Source organism: Phascolarctos cinereus, unplaced genomic scaffold (genome assembly GCF_003287225.1).
Source record: "Phascolarctos cinereus isolate Bilbo 61053 unplaced genomic scaffold, phaCin_HiC Scaffold_4;HRSCAF=312, whole genome shotgun sequence".
In the NCBI taxonomy this organism is placed as follows: domain Eukaryota; kingdom Metazoa; phylum Chordata; class Mammalia; order Diprotodontia; family Phascolarctidae; genus Phascolarctos; species Phascolarctos cinereus.
The window spans coordinates 371,585,875-371,613,706 of record NW_027555847.1 but is presented as its reverse complement, the minus strand read 5'-3'; the positions used below and the strand labels follow the sequence as shown (position 1 = coordinate 371,613,706).

Below are 27,832 nucleotides of genomic sequence, written 5' to 3'. Positions count from 1 at the left end.
TTCAAGTTAATGGAAACAAGTCTTTATTAAGTAACTTTTAATATCAGAAAAATAAAACTCTTATAATTCTCTTTACAGCAAATATATAATATCAGTGCTTTGGCCATCTTCAGTTAAAGGCCCTTTATCATAAAATATATGGTTTTTAAACTTTACTCAAATTGAATTTATAATCCCTATGACCTCCCTACATATACATAACAAAAAAGTGTAGTAAAATTAGCAAATACTAAACTATATTGATAGTTTTATCATTCTTAGTTTGTAGTTTATAGAAATGGTACACGCACCTAATATATGTCGATTCCTTGGCTTATTAGTTGCAGTGTACGATGCAATAAAATACAAAATACATGCTTGGTGAACATTCGTTCATATCTACAAGACGGCAGCTAAAGATTAGGCTTCAATACTGACATTTAACTATCCTACAAGCAATTAGCATTAAAGGTATGCATTACATCATAATATGCCATCAAGGCAACTTTTATACTGAAAAAAATCAAAATAAAAACCGTTATTTGTAAACTTTTATACGAAATGTAACTCTTCAAGTGGAAATAAAAAATAAAATTTGTTTATTTACTAGTTCAATACACATAGGATTTCATTTTTTTTTATACTGAGAAAAAAAGCTCTTTTGCGCCTTGGGAAAATAATGCTTCAAAAATAATTAGTAGAAAAATCCGTTGGGATACCGTTTTGTCCTTTTTGATGCCAACACAGATTTGGAGTTGTACTGAGGATGATGAAGTTAAAGACATCCACAGGTTGAAATGTAAAAGCTCATTTTAAATAAATCTTTCCTTATGATTGGAAATAGGTTTGAAATGAAGTAAACTGATTGCAGGTAATTGTCACAGCTGCTTTTTGTGTATCACGCTTAGGGCACTGTTATCCCTCCCACCCACCCCCCCTTTCGATTACTAAAAATAAAATATATTTATAATGTGCAAGACAAATATGGATCAAACATAAAAATGTTTCACATTTAGATCTATATACTCTCTAAAAGTAATTAATAATAGCTTGATCGGACTAATGAATGGAATGTTAGCATCCTCACTATTAGCCAAAATATGTGCACCCCAAAGCTCTTAGTGAAATGAGAAAAATCCAAACAGATTTTTCCACATTACATTAAGAGAGACAATGGGTAGGAATTCACAATTGAGACAAATCCATTCCTGATCCTTTGATCACACCATCCACAAGAACTCTGGGCGAGATGAAGGTCAATGCAGCAGTTTTCTTCCCAAATTATTAACAGTGATCTATTTAACTGCCACCAGCCCTATCCATTCCAATAAGTCAAAACTATGCATTAAAAAGTTACTTGCAATCCTGCAGAATTAGGCATAAGTTGTTGTAAAATAAAAAACCTGTTTTTCAAAACTGGCAGTGTAAAGAAGGCAGCACTGGAAGTGTCTGATAGATCAATAATGCCAAGTACCCTCCATAAACTTTTAATATGGTTAGGCTACGGGACTTAATGCCTTCAAATATTGGAAGTCACAACTTCTCTCATAGGCCTACAAAGCCTATCATCTCTATGTTATGAAAGCCGAGTTGAACTCAACTTTTAATCAGTCTTACATGAGCTATGTCTCTGTTTACTAGAACAGTAATTAAAACCAAACTAGGAGACAGAGACCACCTAGGTTTAGTGTTACCATAGCAGCCTTTTAGAAAATACAAGTTTACTAACAACTTTAGCCTAATCCCAATAAAGCCTGATAACAGTCATAAGAATTCATTAGGAAGTTTACTGGGGGTACCATTATACCCATGCTTTTAAGAGTCCATATAGAGATATAATATTATGTATATATATATATATATATATATTTAAGAGTGAATTTGGATTGCCTGAGTAACAGCTGTCTGGCAAACTGGACATGATGGCGTTCTCTTTTCACAGATCTTGTTGGCACATTCCATGCAGAAGAGGTTGTGGCCACATGGAACTAGGGCAGCAATAACTTCATTCTCAAAGCAAATCACACAGTCGTGCTTTCGTCTTGATTCTGGAGGTGAACTAGATGTAGAACCACCATTGGAAGAGGAGTAACTGTTGGTACCATTAGAAAAAGCAGGGATATATATTGGAAGGCCAACATGGTTGCCTGTACTCGGTGGGTCACTCCTAACCCTCCGAGCAAGTGGATGTTCTATGCCTTCAGGAAATGTGGGAGAGAGTCGAGGAGTTGATGGCTGACTTCCTCTACGCTGAGTCTTCATGTTACCAGAAGGGTCACCACCAAAACCAGAGAGTGGGTTAACTGGTTCAAAAGGAGTCCAGATAGTTTGGGAGGATGTTGGTAAAGAGTCAAAGGCAGGAGAATCAACTGCAAGATCTTCTGAGCCCACAGATGGTAGTGTTTCTCCAAACCAAAAGTTTCCTGTGCTGAATGGGCTTGTTGGACTGAAGTCGGCTAACCTATTGCTTCCAAAGTAAGAATCAGTAGAACCACTTCCCAAAGAACTGGAACTATCATTTCGATAATTGGATATCATTCTGGTGCGGCTAGGAGGAATTGGATTTGAAGAAAGCCATGCTGAGCTAAGGGTGCCCCCTTCAAAGCTCACATCTGTACCATTGTAATGGAAATCATTTTCTTCATTTAGCTCAATGTAGTTTCCAGTACGCATGGCAATATGCATTTCTATTTCTTCACGTGCTCGGTCTACATTTTCAGGCATACCTGTCACCTCAAAGACAGGCTCCTTATCTCTGCTTGGAGTAACTATGTATGTGTGGGTCTGCTGCTGAATCCTTTTAATTGTTGCTCCTTTGGGTCCAACCACCAGTCCTACAACACGGTAAGGTACCCTGACTTGGACTGTGGTCTGACCTGGCAAGTTAGGTGTGCATGGCAACCCCCCCAATGCAGGACCATTTTTATTACGAGATGCTCGAATCATGGAGAAGTGCTCAGCAGCTGAGAGAATTTCCCTTTTGGCCATGGCTACATCTTCTTTCCGTCCAGTGACAACAAAAATAGGTTCTTCACCACGAACAGGTGTTTTGATATATGTATTTGTCTTGGCCCTTAGTGCTTTAATTTTACAACCTGTCAGAGAAAGAAAAAAAATAGCCTTTAGTGGGAGGGGGAGGGGATCCAATAATCAACACTTTTTTTTTATGTTTTATAATGCCAAATGACTTGTGGTATTGGAACCAGAGGAAATCACTGGAAAACTGTTAACACTTTCCTATTCTGAATACTAATAACTGCCAGAAATCAAGGAATCATTTAGTATCTATCACTTATTTTAACTAGATAGTTGGCAAAAACAATCAATTTTTAGTTTGTGTCCTCTGTTGTACAAGTGCATAGCCACTGAAAGAGAATATAAAATGAAATGCATTTTTCTCCACCAACTATACAAAATACAATATAAATATTGTATTTTATTCAGGATGCAACACATAGAGATTGTCACTCCAAGTAATGGAAGGTGGCCTTTATTATCAGATAGAGGGCCACTGTCATGCATAGGAAGAGATAACTGTTAAGGACTATGATCAAGCAGAAGGAGATTCTTGTGAGAACGAACAACAGCACTATAAAACTAAGGGTCCTAGAAGAGGGGCTACTTTTAGGAAAGTACCTATAGCTAAATAATAAGGTATGTGTACCATGATGAATGAACATTCTTACACTCAGCAGTTACAATTATAATAACTGAATCATGGAAACAACAGAACATGAGTGGCCCCCCCTCCCACATTGTCCAAGCTGACAATCTGGATCAACCAAGAGATTATCCTGTTGTACAGATAGCTCATGATGGCTAAAAACTCTAAAATTCCAGTAATAACTCTGACACATAAATTTATAAAATGCAGATCCAAAAACTACCTGAAAATTGTAAATGTTATAAGGAGGCAAGACACAGCCACTTGAGTACATAGTTCTTTGAAATACTCATAAGCAGAGTAATTTAAGGTCAATAATTTGTTAAAGAATCTCATGTCTTGCTCATTAAAAATTAGTTTGGCTTTATTTATTCATACAATGACAATGTTAAGACACTATAAACTCTATTACATATAGGAAAACTAGGTCAACAACTTATAATTACAGTAAGATGATTCAATTCAATAAGGATTTATTTATCCTGTGCCTAGCACAGGGGGCTACAAAGAAAAAACAAAAAACAAACAAACAAAACCAACCTACTCTGTAGTTCCCTACCTATCCATTAAAGGTCTTACAAAATCCTCCTAGGAGAAAACATGTATGTAGGTAAATAACTACAAAACACATACAGAGTAAATACAAAGTAGTTTTGTAGGCAGGAAGCCATAGAGCACTAAGAACTACAAAGATCAAGAAGGTCTGAAAGTATCTGAGTTGAGCTTTGAAGAAAGCTAGGGATTCTGGAAAATGGGAAAGAGGGACAGCTTTTGGGGAGGTGGCAATCTGTGCAAAGACAAGATGACAGCTGAATATCATGTATGGGATAAGTAGGACAATTTGGCTGGCACATAAAGTGGGGGTGAGGGGACAGAGGGACATGAGAACTGTTTGGAAAGAGAGGTTGGAGCCAAAGTATGAAGGACTTTGAATGAAAACAGAAGAGTTCGTACTTTATCCTACAGGCAATAAGTATCTATGGTAGCGGTATTTTTTTTTTTTTAAGGAAGGGGTTGAGATTTTCAGATATGCATGTAGAAGATGGAATGAAGAAAAGAGGAGTCTAAATTACTGTGTGTCCTGTCCCAATTCTTATATATCAAAACTGCTGCACAGAAAAAAAATGTGAAAACAAAAAGTTAAAGGTTACTAACGCAAGCAAAGATTGTAAAGCATGACATCAAATTTCTATTACAACACTACAGGAGCTGAAAGGCATGGTGCCATGCTTTTGTTCTGCCTCCAGCTCAAACTGGGGGTTGGGAAATGGGAGTCTATAATCAATATTAAATAACTTTCTATGTATCTGAAATAATAATATATAATAAGGACCTCATATATAACATTCATTGAATTCTAAGGTCAGAAACCTGGAACATTAGCATACAGATTCATTCAGGTCCTAATACTTAACAACAGATTCAGAGAACCAGATCATTCAAAATTTCAAAACAAAAAAGCCCACACATATCAACATAAAAGGAATGGCATTCTTGCCACTTATGCTATCTTAACTCAACAAAGAATTTCAAAAGTGATTAAGCTCACTTCTGGGATTTTTTTTGTATTATTTTTTTCCTATCAGCTGCTTCATGGAATGTTTAATGCTTAATTTCCTTCTATCTCACCTTCTTCCAAGACCAATACTTATGATGGCTAAGATAAAATGTTTGCTATATTTGATGTATGGAAAACCAATTCTCTATCTAGGGACAGCTGCCAAGCTAAGCGAACCAAATTCAATGAAAGGTTACAGGTTAAGGGAGTCACAGGAAGTCTGGAGATTATGGGTAAGAAGTTGTGTCAGAACAGTTCTCGTACTCATGGTGGGAGCTGTCATCACTGTATAAGTTTTCTTTCTACTGTAAAAAAAAAACCGAAATTACTTGATGCTAGGGAAGTGAGTGGAGTGGGGTGAGGTAGACATAGGGAAAGAAAGGGTTAGAACTACTTCCCCCTCCCTCTAGTGATGATATTGAGGCCACATGTACACCAGATAAACAGAAAACAGGTGAAGTGTCAGGGCTTAATCAACAAGTAGAAGCAGCTTTAATCAACTAGTGGATTTGCATGATGCAAAAAGACCAGGATAGAAGTGGAAAGTCAACTAGATAAGGTTATCAAGGAAAAGCAGAGAAGAAAAGAAATAGAATAAAAATGTCCCGGGAACTTCATTGTCATTTTATAACTTCTATCTGTGGATGAAGTATAGGAAAGATGAGGCAGCACTAGACCAAGTCAGATATGGCAGTCATTTCTGAAATATTAGTGCCAAAGATTTAGTCTCAGCCTTGCCTTTTAGCTTCTTTTGATACACTTTTGGAGCTTGCTGAGCTTTAGATTTGACTCTTCTGAATCCTGGGTGTTAGCAATCCCTAAAAGATGAGGAGACAGCAATAAATCCATGCATACAGTAAAGGCTGTATAAATCTTGCTTCTAAGGAAAGGATTCTTAACCCTTTTTTTTTTTAAATCAGGAAGCAGAGCAAGACACTCTTAGGGAAAGACAGCATGTGCCAGGCAAGTCATAGCACCACCACAGCCACCACTGCCACCTCCCCTCAAACCCCAAAGCAGATAGTCCAGGCCCCTGAACCCAAGTACCTTTGGAATAGCAATGGTTCCAGCCCATTCGCTGCATTTATCATGCTGGGAAACAGCTTCTATGGAGATGCAGACTTTCACCTGCAGGTGCTATGTCTTATTTACCGTAGGCTCAGAAAAGAAGCAAGGAGGATCCCTTCCTACCTTTGCAGTCTTCTTTCACCTTATTTCCTCTGCCCTTCTCCATCACTTACTCTTCCATCCACTGTGGTTGTATTACTTGATATTCCTAGCACAAGACCCTCCAACCCTGAGCATTTTCTTTGGCTATCCCCTATGCCTGGAGCTTTTTCCTGGTTTCCCTCAAGCCTCAATTTAAACTCCCACATTATTCACTAAGCCTTTCCCAGTCTCCTTCTTAATCTTAGTGCCTCTTCCCATCTCCAATTTATCCTACATTTATCATGTTTGTGCATAGCTGTTTGCATGTTTTCATGACACTGTGAGCTCCTTAAGAGCAGGGACTTGACTGGTTGGGTTTGGGTTGGACTTTTTTTTTTTTGGCCTTTCTTTGCATCCCCCAGTGTTAATCGACATGGTGTGTGGCACAAAGTAGATACAGTGTACAGCACCATGGTAAGTCAATTTGGCTACAGCACAGTGTGAGAGGAAGTGTATGTATGTAATCAGAAAAGATAGCATGGAATCAGATTGGGAAGGGCTTTACTCTACAGATAACTGGGAGCCACATAAGCTTCTAGAGGAGAATGAAAGTGTATTAGGGATTCTTAGTGGTCAATTAAGCATCTGCTGTGTGTCAGACACTTACCCCTAGGGATACAAAGAAAGGTAAATGGTAGTTCCTGTCCTCAAGTAGGTGACAATTCAATGGAGGAGAAAAGAAGTAAACAGATATATACATAAAAAGCTATATGGAGGACAAACAGGAAATTAACACAGGTAAGGCACTAGGATTAAGTGGGATTGGGAAAGGCTTTTGGTAGAAGGTGAGATTTTAGCTGAGATTTGAAGGAAGCGGGGGAAGTTATAGCACATGTTCCTATCCTTTCCAATAGCTAAGGAAATCTTTCATTATTCCCAGAGCAAGAGGTGGAGGTCGGGGTAGGGAGAGGGAGAGATAAGCACCTTCAGGGCAGATGGCAAGATACCAGAGAGTAGGTGCCATGGATGTGATTAGCTTGATAAATTCTGGTTTCACTTCTCTCACCACTTTAACAGCTAGAGCAACAGAGAAGATTAATTTGTCTCAGGATGAGGCCTAGGAGCTGAGTGAATTAACATTCTTAGAGTTAAGGAGCATTTCTGCGAAGTCTGAAAGCCCATTGTTGCTCTTGGTAGTGAGAGCAAGCCATCAGTAGGTTTCATGCAGTCAAGTGGCTAGTTTGGGGTATTAGAATCTCATTCTCCTTAAAGGAAGTGTCCATCAAAATCCAAATTCCTTAGCGTAGGGCTAAAGACCCTCTGCAAGCTAGCTACAAACTGCCTTTTTTTTTTGTCCCTACCCCATAAAACTAAAGATCAGACAAATGGTTCATTACACTTTCCCAGGTCTGTATCTTTGGCTCATGCTGTTCTCAATATCTGTCCTTTAAAAAGGCCAGCTAAAATGGCACAGTAGAAAAAACACTAGATTGGAAGTCAGGAAATGTGAATTCCCTTGGCTTCCTTCAAGTTCCTTCTAAAATCCCACCATCTGTTCAGGAAGCCTTTCCAAATCTTCCTTAATTCCAGGCAGGAGGATTAGAGTTCAAACCACAGGTATCATACACCTCGGGCAAGTTTAACCTTTGTTCACTTTAGATTTCTCAACTGTAAAATGGGAAAACAGCACCTATCTCGATGGGGTGTTGTGAGGATCAAATAAGAAGATATTTGTAAACAGCACTTAGCATAGTGACTGGCACATATTAACACTATATAAATGTTAGCTATTATTAGTTATAATTAAAATGCTAGTTATTATTATCTCTCACTTATCTTACCTATGTTGCACATTGTCTCCCCCATTAGACTCACCACGAGCTCCTTTGCATCCTCAGGTAGTGTAGTGCCGGGCACAGGGTAGGTGCTAAATAAATGTTTATTGACTGTCACTTCACTTCTAGTAAGCTCTATTATTTTGATCTAGTCTTCCTTGCCTTTCACTAATTTCCTCCTCATTTACAAAATAAGAAGGTTGAAATTCCAGTTTTCAATTCTATTATTCTAAACCACCATAGCTAGAGCACTGTAACCTTTTCCTTCTTAACTCTTTAACTTAACTTAACCTTAACTCTGACAACATACTGTCATTTGATGCTTAGCTACTGACTAACCTTAACCTTTCATAAATCAGTGTCTATTCAAAGGTGGCTAGGTGGTTGCAGTGAAGAGAGAGCTAGAGTTGGAAAGGTCTGAATTCAGATGCTAAGCTATGTGACCCTAGGAACCTCTCTGTCTCAGTCTTCTCATCAGTAAAATGGAGATAATACACGATTGTTGTAAGGATCAAATGAGAATATATTTAAAGCGCTTTGCAGACCCTTAAAGTACTATATAAATGCTAGCAATTATTATTATAATTATATTATTCTCCATAAGGCTTTAAATTGTTCAGATGAAGTCAATATCTGGTGTTTGTTTATAACAAAACTACTGTTATAAACATACAGTCAAGCAAAATAAATTCCCACATTATTCAATAAACTTTTTCTTTCTGGTGAGGCAACTAGGGTTGAGTGACTTGCCCAGCTAGTGAGTGTTATGTGTCTGAGGCTGGATTTGAACTAAGGTCCTCCTGACTCCAGAGCTAGTATTCTATCCACTGTGCCATGTAGCCGCCCCAATAAACTTTTAAATAAGGAAATGAACTGAGCTTCACAATTTGAGTACACATCTAAAGGGACATATTTTCACTTGCTTTCTGGTATAACAATGAGGAAAATTTAAGAAATTTCAATTATTTTGAAGAAAACTCCATGTTCATTATCTTAAATTATTCAGTGTTGGATATTTTAGAAAGTATTAAAGCAAAGAACAAACCTATCAGTTAAAAACGTATCATGGAACTGTAATATTTACATCCTTTAGTAAAATTAACAAACTTACTTAGTCTGCTGATTGTAATTTGCTATCACAGTATAAAACCAAACTGCTTCTGCTATTGATTTTTAAGGTTCTTTGGAAGGCATAATTATCAATTTATGAAATGCTTTTATCATGCCCCATGTTACAGTGTAACTATGGCTGAACTTCACATAATGTATTTAATGGTTTTGTGGAAATTAAATAGCTCCATTTACTTGGGACTTTTTTTTTGCGTAAAGATGTTACATCAAAGTAATGTTTGGAAAAGGAAAATTGGTAACAAAGAATATATAGCTCAAAGGTGTGCCGGTTTATTTAAAAACTGTTTAGCAACAATAACAAACCAACGAAACTATGGAAAGGTATTTAGCTACCTGAGTAGATCTATGGAGAAAGCACAAAAAAGAGTCATACATGATATGAAGGGGTATATGGGTAGGGAAAGGACAAGTAATTTATAAGTAGGACAAGCCTACTCCGTGCCATGCACTGTGCCAACAGCTTTTTTAAAAATTACGTTATTTTGATTTATCAACAATCACTGTCATAAGCTTTCGAGTTTTAAATTTTTCTTCTCCCTCCCCAAGATGACATGCAATCTGTTATAGGCTATACATATACATGTCTATTAAACATATTTTCACATTAGTGATGTTGTAAGAATTGGAACCAATAGGAGGAACCACAAGAAAAGAGGAAACAAAACACAACAGAAGAAAAAAATAGCAAACAGCATGCTTCGATCTACATTCCAAATCCATAGTTCTTTCTTTGGATAACATTTTCCATCACGAGGCCTTTGGAGATGTCTTAAATCCTCGCACTGCTGAGAAGGGCCAACTCTATCAACATTAGTCATCACACAAGGCGGCTGTTACTGTGTACAACGTTCTCCTGGTTCTACTCACTTCACTCAGCATCAGACCATACAAGTCTTTCCAAGTTTTTCTGAAGTCAGCCTGTTCGTCATTTCTTACAGCACAATAGTATTCCATTACATTCATATGCCACAACTTGTTCAGCCATTCCCCAATTGATGGGCACTCCCTCAATTTCCGATTCTTTGCCACCACAAAAAGAGCTGTTATAAATATTTTTGTATATGTAGATCCTTTTCCCATTTGTATGATCTCTCTGGGATATATCCCTAGAAGTGCTATTGCTGGGTCAAAGGGTATGCACAGTTTTATAGCCCTTTGGGCATAGTTCCAAGTTGCTCTCCAAAATGGTTGGATCGTTTCACAGCTCCACCAAGAATGCATTAGTGTTCCAACTTTCCCACATCTTCTCCAACATTTATCATTTTCCTGTTTTGACATGTTGGCCAATCTGATAGGTGTGATGTGGTACCTCAGAGCTGTTTTGATTTGCATTTCTCTAATCAATAGTGATTTTGAGCATTTTTTTCATATGATTATAAATGGCTTTAATTTCTTCATCTGAGAACTGCCTGTTCATATCCTTTGACCATTTATCAATTGGGGAATGACTTGTATTCTTTTAAGTTTGACTTAATTCTCTACATATTTTAGAAATGAGGCCCTTATCAGAGACACTCGTAAGCCAACAGCTTTTTAAAAAATTCACTCTATCTTCACAACAACACTGAAAAGTAGGTACTATTTATTTTCATTCTCATTTTATAGCTAAGGAAACTAAGGCAAACAGAGGTTAAGTGATTTTCCAGGGTCCCATACTAATAAGCATCTAGAGCCAAATTTGAACTCGGATCTCCTTGACTCTTTAGCTCTCTATGCACTGTACCACCAGCTGCCTCCAAACTGCAAAACTGGCAGGTGACAAACCCACTGAAGTATTAAAATATAAAGCAGTTCTTAAGAAAACAGAATTTTAAAGTCAAATGTGTATTTTTCACACCAAGTCAAAAGACCTCAAAATTCTTACTGCTACCTTAGTGAATAAGCATATTTATAGAGCAACTATCCTCTAAAATTTAACTTTAAATTCAACTAATATGATACAGTAGAAGGGCTGGGGGAAAAGGTTAAGAAATTAGAAAATAATGATATAAATACTAAAGTAGAACTGCATTCAATACAATGTTAAATACTAAAATGGCACTTCCTAATAAATTAATTACTTTGAATAGTTTATCACAGGTTAACTGTTTTCCCATTTATAAAGTGGAAGGCGGAGAGGTAAAGTGATTTGTCATTAAAATGCTACAACTTCACAAATGCAGTGAAAATACTTACTGTATTCAGTTCTAAGTTACCCACCCTTTCTCAAGTTTCCAAAACTTAAAAACAAAAAATAAATGTCCCCACACACAAATGGAAGTAAGCAATCATGACTTGAACTTCTATGTATAGCTATAAGCAGGTTAACCTATTATTAGCATGTAGTAATACGGAGTTAGTTCCCAGATAATTTAAATTTACTACAGGTTATTTATGGTACACTGTTGCAAAACTGTGTCCATCTGTTCTTATTTCTTCCTCTAAAAGGATTCCCCTCATGCTTTTTTTCCTTTCATGCCCCTAAAAGGGTTGTATAGTCCCCCTCTGTGGGATGTGGAGGTGATGGACTTCATTATATCCAGAAACTCAACTTTCTACAAGATGAAATCAATTTTAGTAACTATCACCTTCTCAGATTATGACTATCGTGCCTGGCCCCCCAAATAGATTGTGAACTCCTTGAGGGCAAGATCTATCTATGAACTTTTTTCAGATCCCTTAGCTCAGGGTCTGGAACATAGTGGGCACTTAATAAATGTTTACTGACTCCTATATCTGATCTTTCTCTCTCCACTACCTATCACAAGAGATGGCAACTCTTGCCTCTGGCCTTTTTCATTATTCATTCCCTAAGCCTGGAATTTTCCCACAGCATTGCCACCTCCTAGCTTTTCAGGCTTCCTTTAAGTCCCAGGGAAAATCCCACCTTCCACAAGAAGGCTTTTCAGACCATATCCCCACCACCCCCATCCCAAAATGCTAATACCTTCCCTTTGTTGATTATCTTCAAGTCTTCTCTTACCTATTTTGTTGTGTATTAGCTGTGTGCATGATTATCTCCCCTATTAGAGTATCTTTGGTCCTTTTTTCTATCCCTAGCACTTATCACTGTATCTAGTCCACAGCAGGCACTTAATAAATGCTTGCAGATTGGTCTTTGACAGTGAGTCTGAGTTTAAAATTAGAAATATCCTATATGTGATAAACTATATGAATCTAAAAGATTGACAGTAACATTGACAATACTCAAAAGCTAACAAATTTTTCTTTACAAATATCTGAACATAGTTAGAAGCATCACAAAAGAGAAACCAAATGACATTTGACAATATAAAATTGTAAAAAGGAGGCTGATTCATGAATTTGCTAACTGATGTTCTAAAAGGCTATAAACTTTATCTGCTCTATTCTTTGTCAATGACATCTCTTTTTAGCTACACATAGATAATACCTTCAGTACTTGTTCTGAGCATTACCAATAACGAATTAGGTTGTTCAGGGCAAACTATCTCCTCTTAAAAAAGGAGCAGGCCATCATCTACTAATTTTATTGTTTGGTTGTTTTTTAGTTATGTCTGCCTCTGGGACCCCATTTGAGGTTTTCTTGACAAAGATAATGGAGTGATTTCCATCTCCTGGTTGAGCTCATGTTACAGATGAGGAAACTGAGGCCAACAGGGCTAAATGACTTGCCCAGGGTCACATAGCTAGTCACTGTCATCTGAGGCCAGATTTGAGCTCAGGAAGATAAGTCTTCTGATTTCAGTCCTGGTGCTCTATCCTGGCTGCCCCATATCTACTCATACCTAGGACCTATTACGTAGGTAGAATTGAAATTTAGGTTAGCAAATCTTCTTCTACACACTCATTCCTTCACAATTTTTATAAAAAAGATTTTAAAAATTGTTTTTTGCAAGTTTGTGTAACCTCATGAATGTGAACTAGTTAAGAGACAATATCTCATTATTCTCCCCCCCCCCAATCTTTTTGGGGAATAAAAAAAAGCCCACAGAACAATTTACATTAAAGTACAACAAAATCCACAGAATAGTTGGGACCCAATTGGAAGTTTAACTCTAAAGTTGTAATATTCAAGTCACACTGAAACTTGTCCCACATTACTCTAAAAACCAAGAGTAAACCAGACTAGGATTGATTTCTGATTAAGCAGTAAACCATGTTTTAAAAAAATGTACATAAGAAAACTGCATAATCAGTTTTCTTAAACTGAAACTTCAAGAACTAAGTATTTTTCAGTCTATCGAATTAAAAGTTAATAGTGTTGTCTATCTGGTGCAAACAAAGGGCTAGTAACAATAGACCAGATTTTACTTGACTTTGCCAATTGCTTGTCATGTGAGTCTAAGCAGTTCATCTGTAAAATGGGATACAATCACTTGCCTTATCTAAGTCACAAGTCTACTGTGAGGCTAAAATGAAAATAAATGTGACTATATTTTGAAAAAAAGATAAAAGCACCATAGAAACATAAAAGGAATATGTCAACATCTTCTGGGGAAACAGGAGTCAATTTTATTAGATATTGCAGTAAACATACATTAAAAGAAGAAAATGCCAGAAAGCTGTGGTTCTGAAGTCATATATTCCTCTGGGTTGGATGAATTTTCTGTGGTTTTGAAGAGTGGCAGTTAAAAGATATCCCAGAGTTTCAGTAAGTGCTACAAGGAGGTCTATTTTTAGGAGAGAACCAGGGCATAATATTATTACTGTTTTTATTTTAATGCCCAGAATGCCATGAGACCTACCCACCATCTTAACCAATCTAAAATTAATTTATTGTGTACCTATGTACAAAGTGTAGGGGATATAAATGGGTTGAATGTAGCACCTGTCCTCAAGGAACTTTTCAAATTAAAACATGGAAATTAAGGGGAAAGCAGAATTTCATTTTGCAAACATTTTATACTGATCTTTGTTTAACTCCTGAAAAGTAGCCTAATTTGTAGATTTATGCATCTTAACCAGGGTAGATAAAAACGTATTTTCATGCCTTTTATATATGTAAAATGTAATTTTAAAGAAATATCACTTTCAACAGTAAACATTTTATCTCTGACTTATCTCAATGATTCTCTCAAACTAATTCAATCCCCTTGCCTAGAAAATTAAGATTTCAAAACAATACCTTTAATTAAAAAACCCCCCCAAAAAACAACATATAAACTACCAAACTGTCCCTCCTAGCCCCCAAGTTTGACATACCAAACTTTATAAAATGGTTATTCCACTACACATATGCCAGGTTTTTTGAAGGACAGGGACTACATGTCTTTGTATCCAGAGTTTGTTCACTTTCTAACAGGCACTTAAAAAATGCTTGTTGGATTGAGTTACTACTTGAAAGTAACACTAGCCATTCTAATGGGCAATCATCTGCCCACAGACTTAGACCTATACTAGCTGCGATTGTGGGCAAGTCACTTAACTTCAATGCTCTAGGTAGCCAATTTTCTGAGATTATAAAATGCAGAAAAAGTACAGACTGGCATTGGTAAAAGGAGTTTCCTATGTCAAGGAAATCACAGGTTTAGTCTCTAACCCTATCTCTTTCTGACAGCACAAAAACAATCTGACAATGTTAATTAAAAGAAAGTATATCTCACCATTTATTTTCACATTAAATCCTTATATTTGTTGAGTTTTTTTGCGTTGCATTATTATCTCATTTGATTAGGTGGAAAGGGTAGGTAAGAAGGGATTTTACAGAGAGGAAACCTAGCCTCTCAAAGAGGTTAAATAATTTGTTTAAGGTCACTCCATCAGCAGGTAGTAGAGCTGGGATCAGAATCCAGCCTTCAGAATCAATCAGCACCAGTCTTTTCCACTGTGCCAAAAATATTTGTGAACAGGCAAACTAGAAAAATAGTTGGTAAAAATGAATTTTAAAGATTTGTAGGCTTAATTTTCTAAATCTTCCCTCTATCCTTAAACTAGTATGTTCAAAACACTTTTACAGCTGTCTTCCAAACCTCAAATAATTAACACTTTTTAAAGAATTTTTTTTACTATAGTAAAATTCAATTACAAAAACCAATTTCACTACACTATGCGGTTTTAGTTATACAGCTTTACTTAAGGTCAGACCATATGCCCCACATATATATTGAAGTAAATTCATATTACTCTTATAACCACACAAATTCAATGATACAGAAATACATTCCCTTTATACTCCAGCATTAGCATTCAACAAAATTGATTTTAAGCATTTAAGTGCTTACTATCTATACATCGAACTTTGGAGACTCAAACACAATTACTAACCTCAAGGAGCTTACAGTTTATTTGGGGAGGTAAAGAGAAAGAAGATATGCACAAATAATTTATTAAAGAACATTAAAAAGATATTCTACTATATTTACACAGAATAATCAGTAAAGAGTTTCTATTAAGAAAAGCTTCCCCATTAGTTACTAAATTAACAGAGTACATATGTTACTTTATAACAATGCTGCATTAATTTGTGCATTCATTCACATCATTATAGTTAAGATTATCAGCACTACCATTAGAAAACTATTTTCAGAGACTTAAATATCATCACCAGTGTTAATCTTTGCAAATCTCTATGGTAACCAGTGATAGCATTAGAGGAAATTAAAAAGCATAATAGCCAGTAGGGAAGCACAAGAAATGAAATTTATTTTAAACAAAAGCAATGAAAATTGTTATGTACTGCTCCTTAAAATTCCTATCAACAGATGATTCAAAAGAGATTATCACAGAGCCAATTTGGTGTTTCCTAAAACAAAAGTTCAAGTTTTCTTCATTAGTACCTTTATAAGTCTATATGCAGTACTACATTGTACTGTGGGTTGCATATGGACAGTTTTAAAATATAACATTTCCTAAAGTTTTATTGCATTTCTATTTTTAAACATTTCCTAATTACTTGTAATCTGGTTCTGTGGCACTTGGGGAGTTGCTGGTGGTCATGTGTTTTGATTCCTCTGTTTTAAATAATGATAAACATCCACTTGCAATCCACATTCTTGTTTCCTTTAAAATTACAAGATCCTAGAAGGCAGACATTGTTTCTTCCCCTTACAAGCAGTAACAGTAAGAAAAGTGATAGATATCTAACAGCTACTCAAATATTAAACCCAGACAAATTGCCAGACCTGTGACAAGTAGGGGGAAAATGCTAAAGGATATTGGAAGGTAAAAAAAAAAAAAAGCAGCAATAGTGATGAAAAGATTGAGGATAATGACTAAAAATCAGATTTACCATTCAAAATAATTTAGGAGCCTTACCTCACATTTGTATAGCAAAAAAATGCTTTCGGATTCAATTCTACTGATCCTTAGAACATCCCTTAAAAGTAGATGGGGTAGGCACTTTCTCCTTCCTATCTGAAGCTCAATGAAGTTAAAGTGACTTGCCGAACATCAGGGAATTTGGCAGAACTTAATGGAATAGGGAGTTAAATGTTCTTTACACTATACTAATATTGCCTGTGCAGAAGCAAGAATGGCAAGATAAAGGAAATCTGAAGTTCACAATGTATATTTCTGTGAAATTAAAACAATCACATTCCAGAAACTGCTAGTTGAATTAGAACAATTTTCATAAAGCATTCAGTTTGCTTAAAGAACAAGACATTTAATATTTAAGCTACTACTTTCCAAAATAGCAGTAAGCATTTTCTGGTGGCAAACTTCTACCTTTTCTATAAAGGTAAGTATCACTGTGATAAATTATACAAAATAAATACACAAAAGATTTGAAGGGATCCTTACATAAAGATTAATGGACCCCATCCCTTTTGGAGTCTGATACCACTGATTAACAGCATATTAACATTCAAAAGAACAAACCAAGAAGTGTACCCCCACCTTAGAAAGGTTGCAGGGACAGACAAATAGGTACAAATCTTCTGCAGAAGAATTTTAAGACACTTGAACTTCTTGAATAATCTTCCAAATGGCTGGTAACTAGGGGGTAAAGAAAACACCCTTCAAATGCAATTGTTTTTATTTTCCATTTCCTCTCCAGTGAATAATATTGTTCATTAGCTGAACAAGGCAGGAAGAAAAGGCAAGACAATCTCCACCCACTTGCAAAAGAGTTACAGTCACTTGGTCTTTCCCAATGGTTTGCTAGTGCAAACTGATCTATTAAGATTAAATATATAAATTCTAGCGAAGTATATTTCTTAAAGATGTTGTTGATGAGATACAGTCAATTATGATTTCAACAAGCCTTACTTACTACAGTATCTGAAATCAGTAATTAACCTAACACACCATTACCTTTCTGCAAACGATACACTCTTTATTAATAGTGAATAAATTGAAATAGAAACTAGAACTATGATTTCATAGGACCTACGAACTCCATAGGTAAATTTACGAACTTCATAGGTCATAAAGAACTCCGAGGAGAGGAAATTCCCTTTAAAATAAAAGATCAGACCTTTTTTTAGAAATTTCTAATTTTAGAGAGTTGCCTAAAGGGCAATGAGGGTGATGATCACATGACCTAGCATGTGTCAATCAATCAACATTTATTAGGAGGCTAGACTTGAACCCAGGTCTTCCTAGCTTTCAGACCATCTTATCCATTAGGTCATCCTTCTTTTTTAATCCTCCTCCTCTTGCTCTTAAATTAAGAATACGAGTTATATTAAAACCATGATGCATTCATTAAAAAAATATTTCTCCCAGAGAATGAGATTTTTAGTAATGTAATTCAAGCCATAAAGTTAGCCCTATTCATGTTTCCCTGTCAAACATCAAAATTCTAGAGTAAGAAAATCAGAAAAGTGAATGTACATATGTACATATATGAAGTTGAACACACTGAAACTATTGCTTCAGTCAATCACATATGAAATGGTCAACATAGCACAGAAATTTAAATTTTAATCCAGGTTCTCCTGAGGATCTAAATTTAAAATTTTCATCTATGATAGGATACTTAAAGGAATTATTATAAGATGGTAAATGTAGGAGAAATGGCTAACACTGGATGAAAGAGCCTAAAAATATCCTGAAAGCTTAAAATGTTGGGCCAAATTTGAAAAAACAAAATGTAATAGGGATAAGGTTAAAATTGAATATTTGGGTTGTGAGCTGCATCAATAGAGGGAATACTCACATATATAATATCATAGATTTGGGTATATGAATAAATACAAGTTTATATGGACAAACTAGGGGATGTTTGGCTAGATAGCAGCATGTATCTAAAAAGATTCGTGGGTTTTAATATAACATAAACTCAACTAGGCAACACTGATATAAGTCAAAAAATCTAATGCATTGTAGTTTGCAGTAAGGAGGTAACAGTACAGCAGTATTCTGCAGATCACATCTGGAATACTGCAACTATTTACATATATCAGATTTTAAAAAGGGAGGAAATAAGCATTTATTAAGTGCTATGTGCCAGGTACTGTGCTAATAATAAGCCTTTTACAAAGATTATCTTGCTTGATTCTCGTAATAATCCTGTGAGCTAGGTGCAATTATAATCCCCAGCTTACAGTTGAGGAAACTGAGGTAAACAAACATTTATGACTTGTCCAGGGTCACACAGCTAGTGTCTGAGGCCACATATGAACTCAAGTCTTTCTGACTCCAGGCCCAGAGCTCTATTCACAGCACTGAGAAAGGCCACTGAGAAACTAGAATAGTGGCCAAAGGAGGACAACTAGGATCATGAATGGCCCTGAGATCAGCTGAAGGAAATGGGAACATATAAACTGGTGAAGATAAGATCATGGTGGCTTGGAGAGGAGAAGCAGAGTAGAACATAATTGTTGTCTTTCAAGTGTGTGAGGGCCTGTCCGGTGGAAGAGGGTTTAGGCTTGGACCCAGAAAGCACAGCAGGTGCAATGGGTGGGAATCTCAAACAGGCAAATTCAGGCTTGCCATGAGGAAATTTTTTCTTAGATTGCAGTTATTCAAAGATGGGCTTGACTTAAGAGATAGCGATTTCTCCTTTCACTGAAAATCTTCAAGCAAAGGCTGGATGATCACTTGTTGGGTATGTTGCAGAAGAAGATTCTTGTTCATGTATGGGTTGGATCTAAGATTTTGTAATTTATTATTAGTGTGTCCTTGAGGAAGACCTGGAAGTTCTCTGGGCTTCATCTGTAAAATGAGGGGATTGGACTAGATTATCTCTAAAGTCTCTTCCAATTCTAAACCCTGCCAATTGTATAGGCTAAGATAATTATTAACAGTGTGTAGTAATAACTACAGTTTAGCTGTGCTAAAAATTGAAAGCTGATCCACAAAGAGAATCTTAAGTAGGACTACCCCAGGAAATTGGGAAGAAACTCAAAGTAATTACTTTGGAACATAATTATAACAATTATGGCAGCAACATATACCATACCATTGGGTCAACAGAGAAGTGATGTTTCCATTTGTGGAGCATAAAGCAGGAAGAGAATTTAAAGAACTATCTTCCATCTATAAGCGCTACAAACATCCTAGCCATTAATGAAAAGAATACAAAATCCTCTTTTGGGCATTCAAAGTCCCTTATAACCTACCTGCTCCCCAATCCATCCCTTTACCTTTCCAGCCTTCTAACTTTACTCCTTGACAGGTGCTCTTTGATCCAGTGACACTGGCTTCCTGGCTGTTTCTCAGACAAGACTGGGCATTCTCTGTAGCTGTCTCCCATGCCTGGAAGCTCTTCTTTCCTATCTCCACCTAACTGACTTCCTTTCTAATTCCCAACTAAAATCCTATCTTCTACAGGAAATCCTTCTCAACCAACCCTCTTTAATTCTCGTGCCTTTCCTTTGATAATTATTTCCTGTTTACCTTGTATACAGCTTGTTTGTACATATGTTTGCCTATTATGTCTCCCGTTAGACTGTGAACTCCTTGAGGGGAGGGACTGTCTTTTGCTTCTCTTGAAATCTCCAGAGCTTAGCACAATGCTTGGCACATAGAAGACGCTTATAGATGTTTACTGACTGATCTGACTTTAGTGTAGACAGCAGATTATATCTTAAGTGAAACCCTGAGTTACCAGACAATAAGATGACTCAACCATTACTGTAACATTATAAATGAAACCTAGTGCTCAGAATTCTACCACTTGTCCTCTTTTAGTCAATTCTGTATCTACCTAAGCAAATGATGGTATTTTGACTGAACACGTCAATCTCTACCCAGAAAACTGCAATGGCTCCCTGTTCCCTTGAGGATCCAATATAAAATCTTGTCTAGCATTTAAAGCTCTTCATAACTTGGCACTTTCCTCCTTTACACTTTACTTCTCTTCACACACTAGGATCTAATCATAGTGGTGTACTTACTGTTCTTAGCACATTACATTCCATCTCTTGTTTCCATGCCTTTGTAATGGCTATGCCTCATGCTTAGGAAAGCTCTGCCTCAGTTTCCTTGGCTTCATTCAACATTTAATTTTCTCAGTCCCTCCAGCTGTTAGGGCCTTCCCTTAAAAATAATAGCATCTGGCACATATTTAAGAGTTTAATAAATGCTTGCTGAGTGACAATCCAATCCAACAAATATAAAAGCGGTAGGCATTCAGGATGCAAACACAAAAGGAGAACCTGCCCTCTGGAAGCAGAAGGCTATGGGGTGGGGATGGATGTACAAGTACTCAACATAACTGGAAGAAAGAGAACATTGGCAACTAGGGGACAACCCCATAACTAAACAAATATTGATAATGGTTTTCCACGGCTAACTTAAGTACCATGATGTCTTTTCATAATCCAATTTTATAGAGCTTTTACATTTGATAGAGTTCTCACTTCTATCCTTTCAATTAGTCCACATTACTTTTCATTTCAAAATGAGAGAAAACCACTACTCCCAGACCAATTAAATATTTACAAACACCCACATATTGGTTGGAATAAATTTAAGTTTTGTTTTTCTTCTTAAAATTTTGAAAGACATTACCCAGAGGCTACTGACATGGAAAGGCTCTTTGTGACTTTGAATTCCATTTGTACTATGACCTGCTTCTTAATTGAAGTCATAAATGTCTCCATTGGTGACATAATTTACAGAACCAATTAAGAGATGTCAAATAGCATGGTGGCTTCTGGTAATGAATAAATGGCAGGAACAGATCTTTAGGACAAAAATTTTTTTCCATTAAAAAACAAAACAAAACACAAAACTCCAAGAATAGAAAAAATCATCTAGCTTTAGTCACTTAAAAAAAAGTAAACAAAAAGAGAAGCAGTGATGAATATTAGACAAAACTTTGGACTTGGGAGTCTGAAAGACCTGGGTTCATATTCTAAGATAAGTAAGCTCTTTAGCTTAAGCCTCTTCCTCTGTGAAATGAGAAAGAATGACTCTGACACCCAGATTTAAATCTATGATCCTATGAAATATGAAATGAGGTTGTTGTTTTACATCCTAGAGGGCAGGGGTGGTAAATGTAAAAATCACCCTTAGCTCAGATTTGGCAGAGCTGGCTCAAGAGCCATAGTTTGCTGACCCCTGTTACAGGGGACAAATTACTACACTGTTCAAAGGAAACATGTTTTTGAAAAGCATAACAGATCTCTTCTAGTTCTCTAATTAAATGGGTAGAAATACCTAGCTGTTACAGGAGCTTCTTTAGGTCAATGACAACACCAAATTAGGTTCATGCCAGTGAAATGGTATAAACTATGAGAAAGGGAATGAGTCTTTACTCTAAAACAAGACACAGAATAACATGAAATTTATTATTTCCCCCTAAAGTTGTGACTTCAATACTAAATGGAAAATAATTAATAAGTATGAAGTTTAAATTGTACCCACATCCCTAAGAAACACGATCCTGTTTGTTTCCTGGTTAATTAAGTGTACCTCTGGTTACTATACACTCCAGAAAAGGATTTAAAGAAAAGAGCACTTTCAGTAAGGCTATGCTGTTGAAGTATTCTTTTGTCAAACCATGTGTTTGTAAGTCTGTGATTTTGGTTTGGAAAATATGGCCACAGTTAGCATCACCCAAGGGGAAAAAAAAACCTAGAACTCCAATCTTATTTACTACGTCTCGATACTCAGTACAGTGAGAAGCCTGGGATTAACTCATTTAGTTTGGTTTATGGGTTTTAGATAGTACTGTAAATGAAAACCTGATTAACGTCAACTTTATACTGTTTTAAAACAAAAGGGAAACAGTTAATGAGAGGCTACTGAAAATTAGTATGTATTATTAAGTTCAAAACCTCCAAACTAATATTCTGAAAAATAGGTAACATTTTGTCCATTACTTAATAGGAACCATATAAATGTCCCCCACTTCTTCACAGCATTTAACTCTGATCCAGTTGCATTTACCTTCCTCTCCAGCCTCAGCTATTAGTAACTGACTTAAGAGCCCTATTTTACAGTTAAAGTAGACTATGTCCACATTTATTAAACAGGCTCTGCAATTCTTTCCTATCTCTCTTCACATGTACTCGCATCTTTCCTGTCTTATATCTAGATATCAAAATCCTTCCCTATTCTTTAAGACCTAGCTCCTATTCCAGGGGGACCATCACCACCACCCTGAGCCATGGTGAAGTTGGCTAAGAACTTTTACCTCAACTCCCATCCCACTTCGGCGGAACCATTTTAATGACACTTATATACTGCTTTGTATTGTAGTTATTTATGCACACAGCAGCTTTCATACAAGTTTTATAAGCTCCCTGAAGATAGAAACTAAATTTTCCCCCCTCCCTCTCAGCACTCTGAGCTAAGCACAATCCCTCATGCTTAATTTTTCACAAAAAAAGTAGTGGTAGTATGGTGGATTTTGAGTTGGAAAACCTGGGTTTGAATCCAAATTCTACCGATTTACTACTGGTACAAGGCACTTCAAATCTCAGTTTCCCCCTTTGTAAAAAGAAGGGTTGGAATCTAGATGACCACTACTTTCAAATAAAGTGTCTCACCGGGCTAAAACTGTAGGACTCCTTTTTCAGTTTAACTGTACCACCTCTCAACGATACCACAGCACAGGGAAGTTTGCAATGAGCCACTTAATCTCTCTAAATTTCAGATGATTTTGCCTTTTAAAATCCTAAAGGAATGAAATGAGAAAATCTTGACATTTGAAACCACCATTTTAACAGACCTTTTATTTATGTGTACTTTAGACCACTTGGGAAAGATGAGCTCATTTGGGCTGCAGCGCCACCATCTTTTTTCAATGACCCCAACAATGCTGTCAGCCAAGCAGAGCAAGAGAAGTGGGTAAGGCTAAAGATCTAGTTAAAAACGTACCCAACTCTGGTAGGTGATACTGGATGACTTTTATTCCTTTAATTCATATAGACTACACAAAAACCATCCGCTCTTTGCCAAAAAGATGTATGATATTAAAATGATTGGGCCTCACGTTCCCTATACCTTCACAAATCTACTCCTGGAATGTGAGACCTAGGTTCTTTGTCTCAGCAACGTGGGAGGAGTTTGTCTGAAGTACTGAGGTGCTGGCAAAAGGAGAATTTACCGAATACTGTTTAAATACATACATTTATGAACCTTGTTAACTGGAATGCACATTACAGTTGCCATTATAGATATATTTAATCGTGTTTTAAACAAAACAAAACAAAACACCACCACCAAAACAAACCAAGGTATTGAGTGTTTGTATGATGCACTTCGGAAACACACTTAAGTATCACCAATCCAACATAGATCTCGGAAGAGGCAGCTCCTCCTCAAATGGCAAGTTTCCGAAGAGAAGAGCAAATATGTATCACACCAACATTCCCTTCTCAAAGTTAACTAGTTCTGCAATGTCTGCTTTGGTCAATCCACTACCAGAAGAGGCTACATAAAGAACACCGAAAACTGCAGGCTCGGTCTGTCTGATACGAGCAAGTTTATGGAAACCTCTGTAACCTGCAGCTGGACGGTCCCCCGAGTCCGCGGGTCTACTTCCCACTGAACCCGCCTTTCAACCCCTCCTGTCACGGACCCCAGCCAAATTGTAACTCACTTTACTTTCGGGGGGATAGACCTGATTACCTTTTACCTTAGGCAACATTGAAGAGGCACCTGGACTCTACACCCAAAGTCCTCCTTCCCCAGACCACCCCGCCAGCCGGGCATCTCGCCCCGGAGCGCCCCGATGCAGCCCCCGGACCTGAACAAACTCTGGTCCCCGAAAGCACAGAGGGGAGCCGGCGGGTCTCGCATGGGGGAGGCCCCGGGGCCGTCTCTCCTCCCCCTCGCCACGCCCGCCCTGCTCCCCGCTCCTTTGTCCCCACCCTGCCCCGGTGCCCGGCCGCTACTCACCCTGGCGACCGACGATCTCGGCGACGTGCTCGGAGCTAGGCACCGGGACGCACTCAGTGGTGTTGACGCTCTTTCTCCGGAGGAGAGCTGCCTGCTCCCCGTTCAGCGCGGCCGCCGCCGCCGCCGCCGCCGCCCCCCCGCAGCCGCCGGGGCCGTAGGCGTGGGACAGCATCGCCGCCATCATGCCCTGGGGATCGTCCCCTCCGTACAGCACCCCGGCCGCCGCCGCCGCCGCCGCCGCCTCCCGAGCGTCGAAGCCCGGGGCAGGGAGTAGCACCGAGCCCAGGGACCCGCCCGGAATCGGGTGGCTCTGGGAGGTGGCGGCGGCGGCGGCGGCGGGCGGCGAGAGCAGCAGCAGCGGCTGCCGGTCGTGGTCCTCCTCCTCGTCGTCCTCCTCCTCTTCCAGCTCCTCCTCCTCCAGCAGGTCCCCGTCCACCTCTGCTTCCTCCTCCTCCTCCTCTAGCTCCAGCTCCAGCTCCGCCGTCTCCGGGGCCCCGGGCCGGCCGGGGTGAGCCCGCTCCTCCGGGGACAGCCCCACCATCCTCCGGGCCTGAGCTTGAGCCGCCGCCACCGCGGCCCGGAGCGTCGGGTCGGTGGTGTCCGCCTGGTGGGGGTCGTCGAGGCCTAGCGCGGCCAGGCGCTCCCGCAGCAGGAGCCCGTCCCGCTCAGGCTCCGGACCCCCGGGGGGCGGCGGCGGCAGCGGCGGGGGGGGAGGCGGGGGCGGCGGCTGAGGCTGCGGCAGGGGGGCCGGGGCCGCCGCCAGGGCCAGGGCCGCGGAGCTGCCGCTCGGCATCGCGGCGGAGGCGGCGGCGGCGGCAGCAGCGCGCTGTCAATGGCGGCGGCGGGAGACCGTGTCAGGCGAGGCGGGCGGCGAGCCCCATGACCGACCGGGCCCGGGCCCTGCTCAAAGCGCAAACACCTTTCCTCAGGGGAGCCGGCAGCGGCAGCCGGAGAGCGCACCACCGCCCGGGGACCCGAGGAGGAGGAGGAGGAGAAGGAGGGACGGTGGCAGGGGAGAGGAGACGAGAGGGAAGGAGAAGGCGGGGTGGCCGGGGGTGGGGGCAGTGGCCGGCGGGCGGGCGGGCGGGCGGCGGCAGAGGCTGCGGCTCCTCTCTCAGGGTTTCTTTTGTTTCATGGCCCCAACCAGCCCCCGGCGCGCGCGGCGGAGGCGACGCCCCACGCCTCTCTCCGAATGAAGCCGGAGCGCGCTGATTGGCCGCTTTCAAGCGCCGGCCGCCCGCCCACCTCCCGGAGAACCTTACCCTGTCCCTTGCCCCACCCCCACCACCCCTTTTGGGGCCCCACCCCCTTCCCGTCCTGGGCTCACTGATTGGACGGCTGGGCTCCGACAATAACCCCGAACCCTTCTCCTTCCGCTCTCTCCCCTTGCCCCGCCCTCTACACCCGACTAAGGTAGGGAGAAAGACTGTGATTGTTCTTTTGCCGCGTCACTCTTTGTGACGTTAAGGGCGTGGGCGGGGAAAGGAGGAGGGACGAAGTCCCCGCTGTCGCCTGGGTGGTGCAGAGGGGAAGGGGCTTCCTGGACTGGGGGCCGGCAGATGGGGCTTGCCTCTCTCTCTTCCCACGCCCCTCACACGCGCGGGTCAGGTGGGGTCGACCCGTCTCATGCGTTGAGGGGGCTCGGGCGGTGCGTATGGAGAGAGGGCGGGGCATTTCTGCGGAGAGAGGAGGCGGAGGCTTTCGCGGTGGAGGGCCGGCACGGCTCGCCGGTAGATGGTCGCTCTGGAGCTGGCGGCGGCGGCGGAGTTTCTTCCCTGGGCAGGGAAGCGGCGATCGGGGAACTCCGGTGCGGAGCTGACCTTGGTGCCTGGGCATGGGTTCCTGGGCACCGGGCACTCCCGGGCCAGAGGCCGAAGTTCGGCGCGGAGAAGCCACCGGTGCTTTCCCCGCCCGTGAGGAGCGTCCTTCCGGTCGGACAGTGGCCGGGGTCCCGTCTTCCTCTCCCAGAGTTTCCTGCCACCCCAAGTTGGGCTGCGTGGGAGGGCGCCGCTCCCCTGCCTCCCGCGCGCCGCAGGCCGCCCTCTGCCTTCGCCTGCCCCGCGCGCCTCGTGGCCGGCCCGGGAGGAGCCCCCGACCCCGGCCCGAGCGCGGCCGAGTCAATAAGGGGTCGTGGCGCTTAGAGCCGGGCAAGAGCTGAGAAGCCCAGCCAGTCCAACCCCACTTTAAAGGTGAGGAAACAGCCCCCAGTCCTCAAAGCAGGTACCTTTTTGTGTGGCGCTATGGACTCCCCTCCTCAGAATAATGTTTTAAAGTGAACAAAATAAAATCCGTAGGATTTCCAAGCAAACCAAGCGTGTTGGCATAGAGTTGTCACAAAAACAATTTTTAAATTCACCGACCCCAAGACAAGCACTACAGTTAGATGATTAATCACATTCCCCCAAGCTAGTTTTTGCACCAAGGTCTGTTGACCCCGCTGCCTGCTCCTCCTCCTCACACACCCTCCTGTCTCCGATCCCACCTCCTACACCTGGTGTGTTCTTTGAGCTGTGCCTCATTAAGTTATTCTTTTTGGGAAGATTTGCATTTGCTTTGACAGCTCTGTCCCTTAACTTCCCCAAACAAAAGCAAACCCTTCTGAATTATAGGTTGTAGAAGCTCTCTCACTAACAAGTCTTATTTGTGCAGCTCCAACCTTTCCCTGGACCTCAGGCTTTAATGCTGTATATGATACTGGGCTGATAACTAATAATTTAATGGAGAGATGGGGTTTTTTTTTAGCCCTAGGGTATGAATTGGTTATTTGTAGCTTTTTTTTTTTTTGCTATCCCTTCTCTACGCCCATATATGGGACAGTTGTTTATTGATTTACCTCATCCACACTTTTTGTTATTCCCTTTTTATTCACTTCTAAATTTAAATGATGTCACTCAACTAAATATTTGATACCCCAAGGAAAAAAAGTATGTAGTAACTATCGTGGCATATGCGGACTATACTAGATTATTGAAATACTGGTGAATAGCTGTAAGTGTATTTTACACATATATCTAGAAAATCTGTTGCTTTATCTCTACAATAGAATTTGCTGTCTCAGCTTACTTTATAACCCTGACTTGAATCTGAGAAGTTTCTGTAAGGTAAATGGGATCAAGGAAGTAAACCAAATGAAACATACAGTGGCAACTCCCAGAGTGTCCTAGGGGCAATTCCATCAGTGTTGGAAAGGAGAAGTGTGTAGGGTTCAGAACCAAGAGACTCCTTAGCATAACTGCTTCCTCCAGCCAGATTCATCTGTTGTCATTTATTTATAGTCCCTTTGGCTTTGGGTTCTTCTCCCTAGAGCCAAACAAAAAC

At 40.0% G+C, this 27,832-nt stretch overlaps 2 protein-coding genes across 2 annotated transcripts in view; one reads left to right on the top strand and one right to left on the bottom strand.

Annotated features, from left to right (window-relative positions):
* MEX3C (mex-3 RNA binding family member C) lies at positions 1 to 25,551 on the bottom strand. Its single transcript, XM_020972317.2, has 2 exons — positions 24,515 to 25,551; positions 1 to 3,074 (listed from the first exon to the last, which is right to left on the bottom strand). The coding sequence occupies exons 1-2, from the start codon at positions 25,305 to 25,307 to the stop codon at positions 1,849 to 1,851; spliced, it is 2,019 nt and encodes a 672-aa protein (XP_020827976.1). The 5' UTR covers positions 25,308 to 25,551; the 3' UTR covers positions 1 to 1,848.
* A 277-nt stretch (positions 25,552 to 25,828) lies between these two features.
* LOC110198147 (uncharacterized) overlaps positions 25,829 to 27,832 on the top strand; it is a 63,197-nt gene continuing 61,193 nt past the window's right edge. The window contains exon 1 of the mRNA XM_078153259.1: positions 25,829 to 26,703. Within this exon, the coding sequence (XP_078009385.1) occupies positions 26,074 to 26,655 (582 nt within the window). The 5' untranslated portion in view covers positions 25,829 to 26,073 and the 3' untranslated portion in view covers positions 26,656 to 26,703. The remainder of the gene's footprint in view (positions 26,704 to 27,832) is intronic.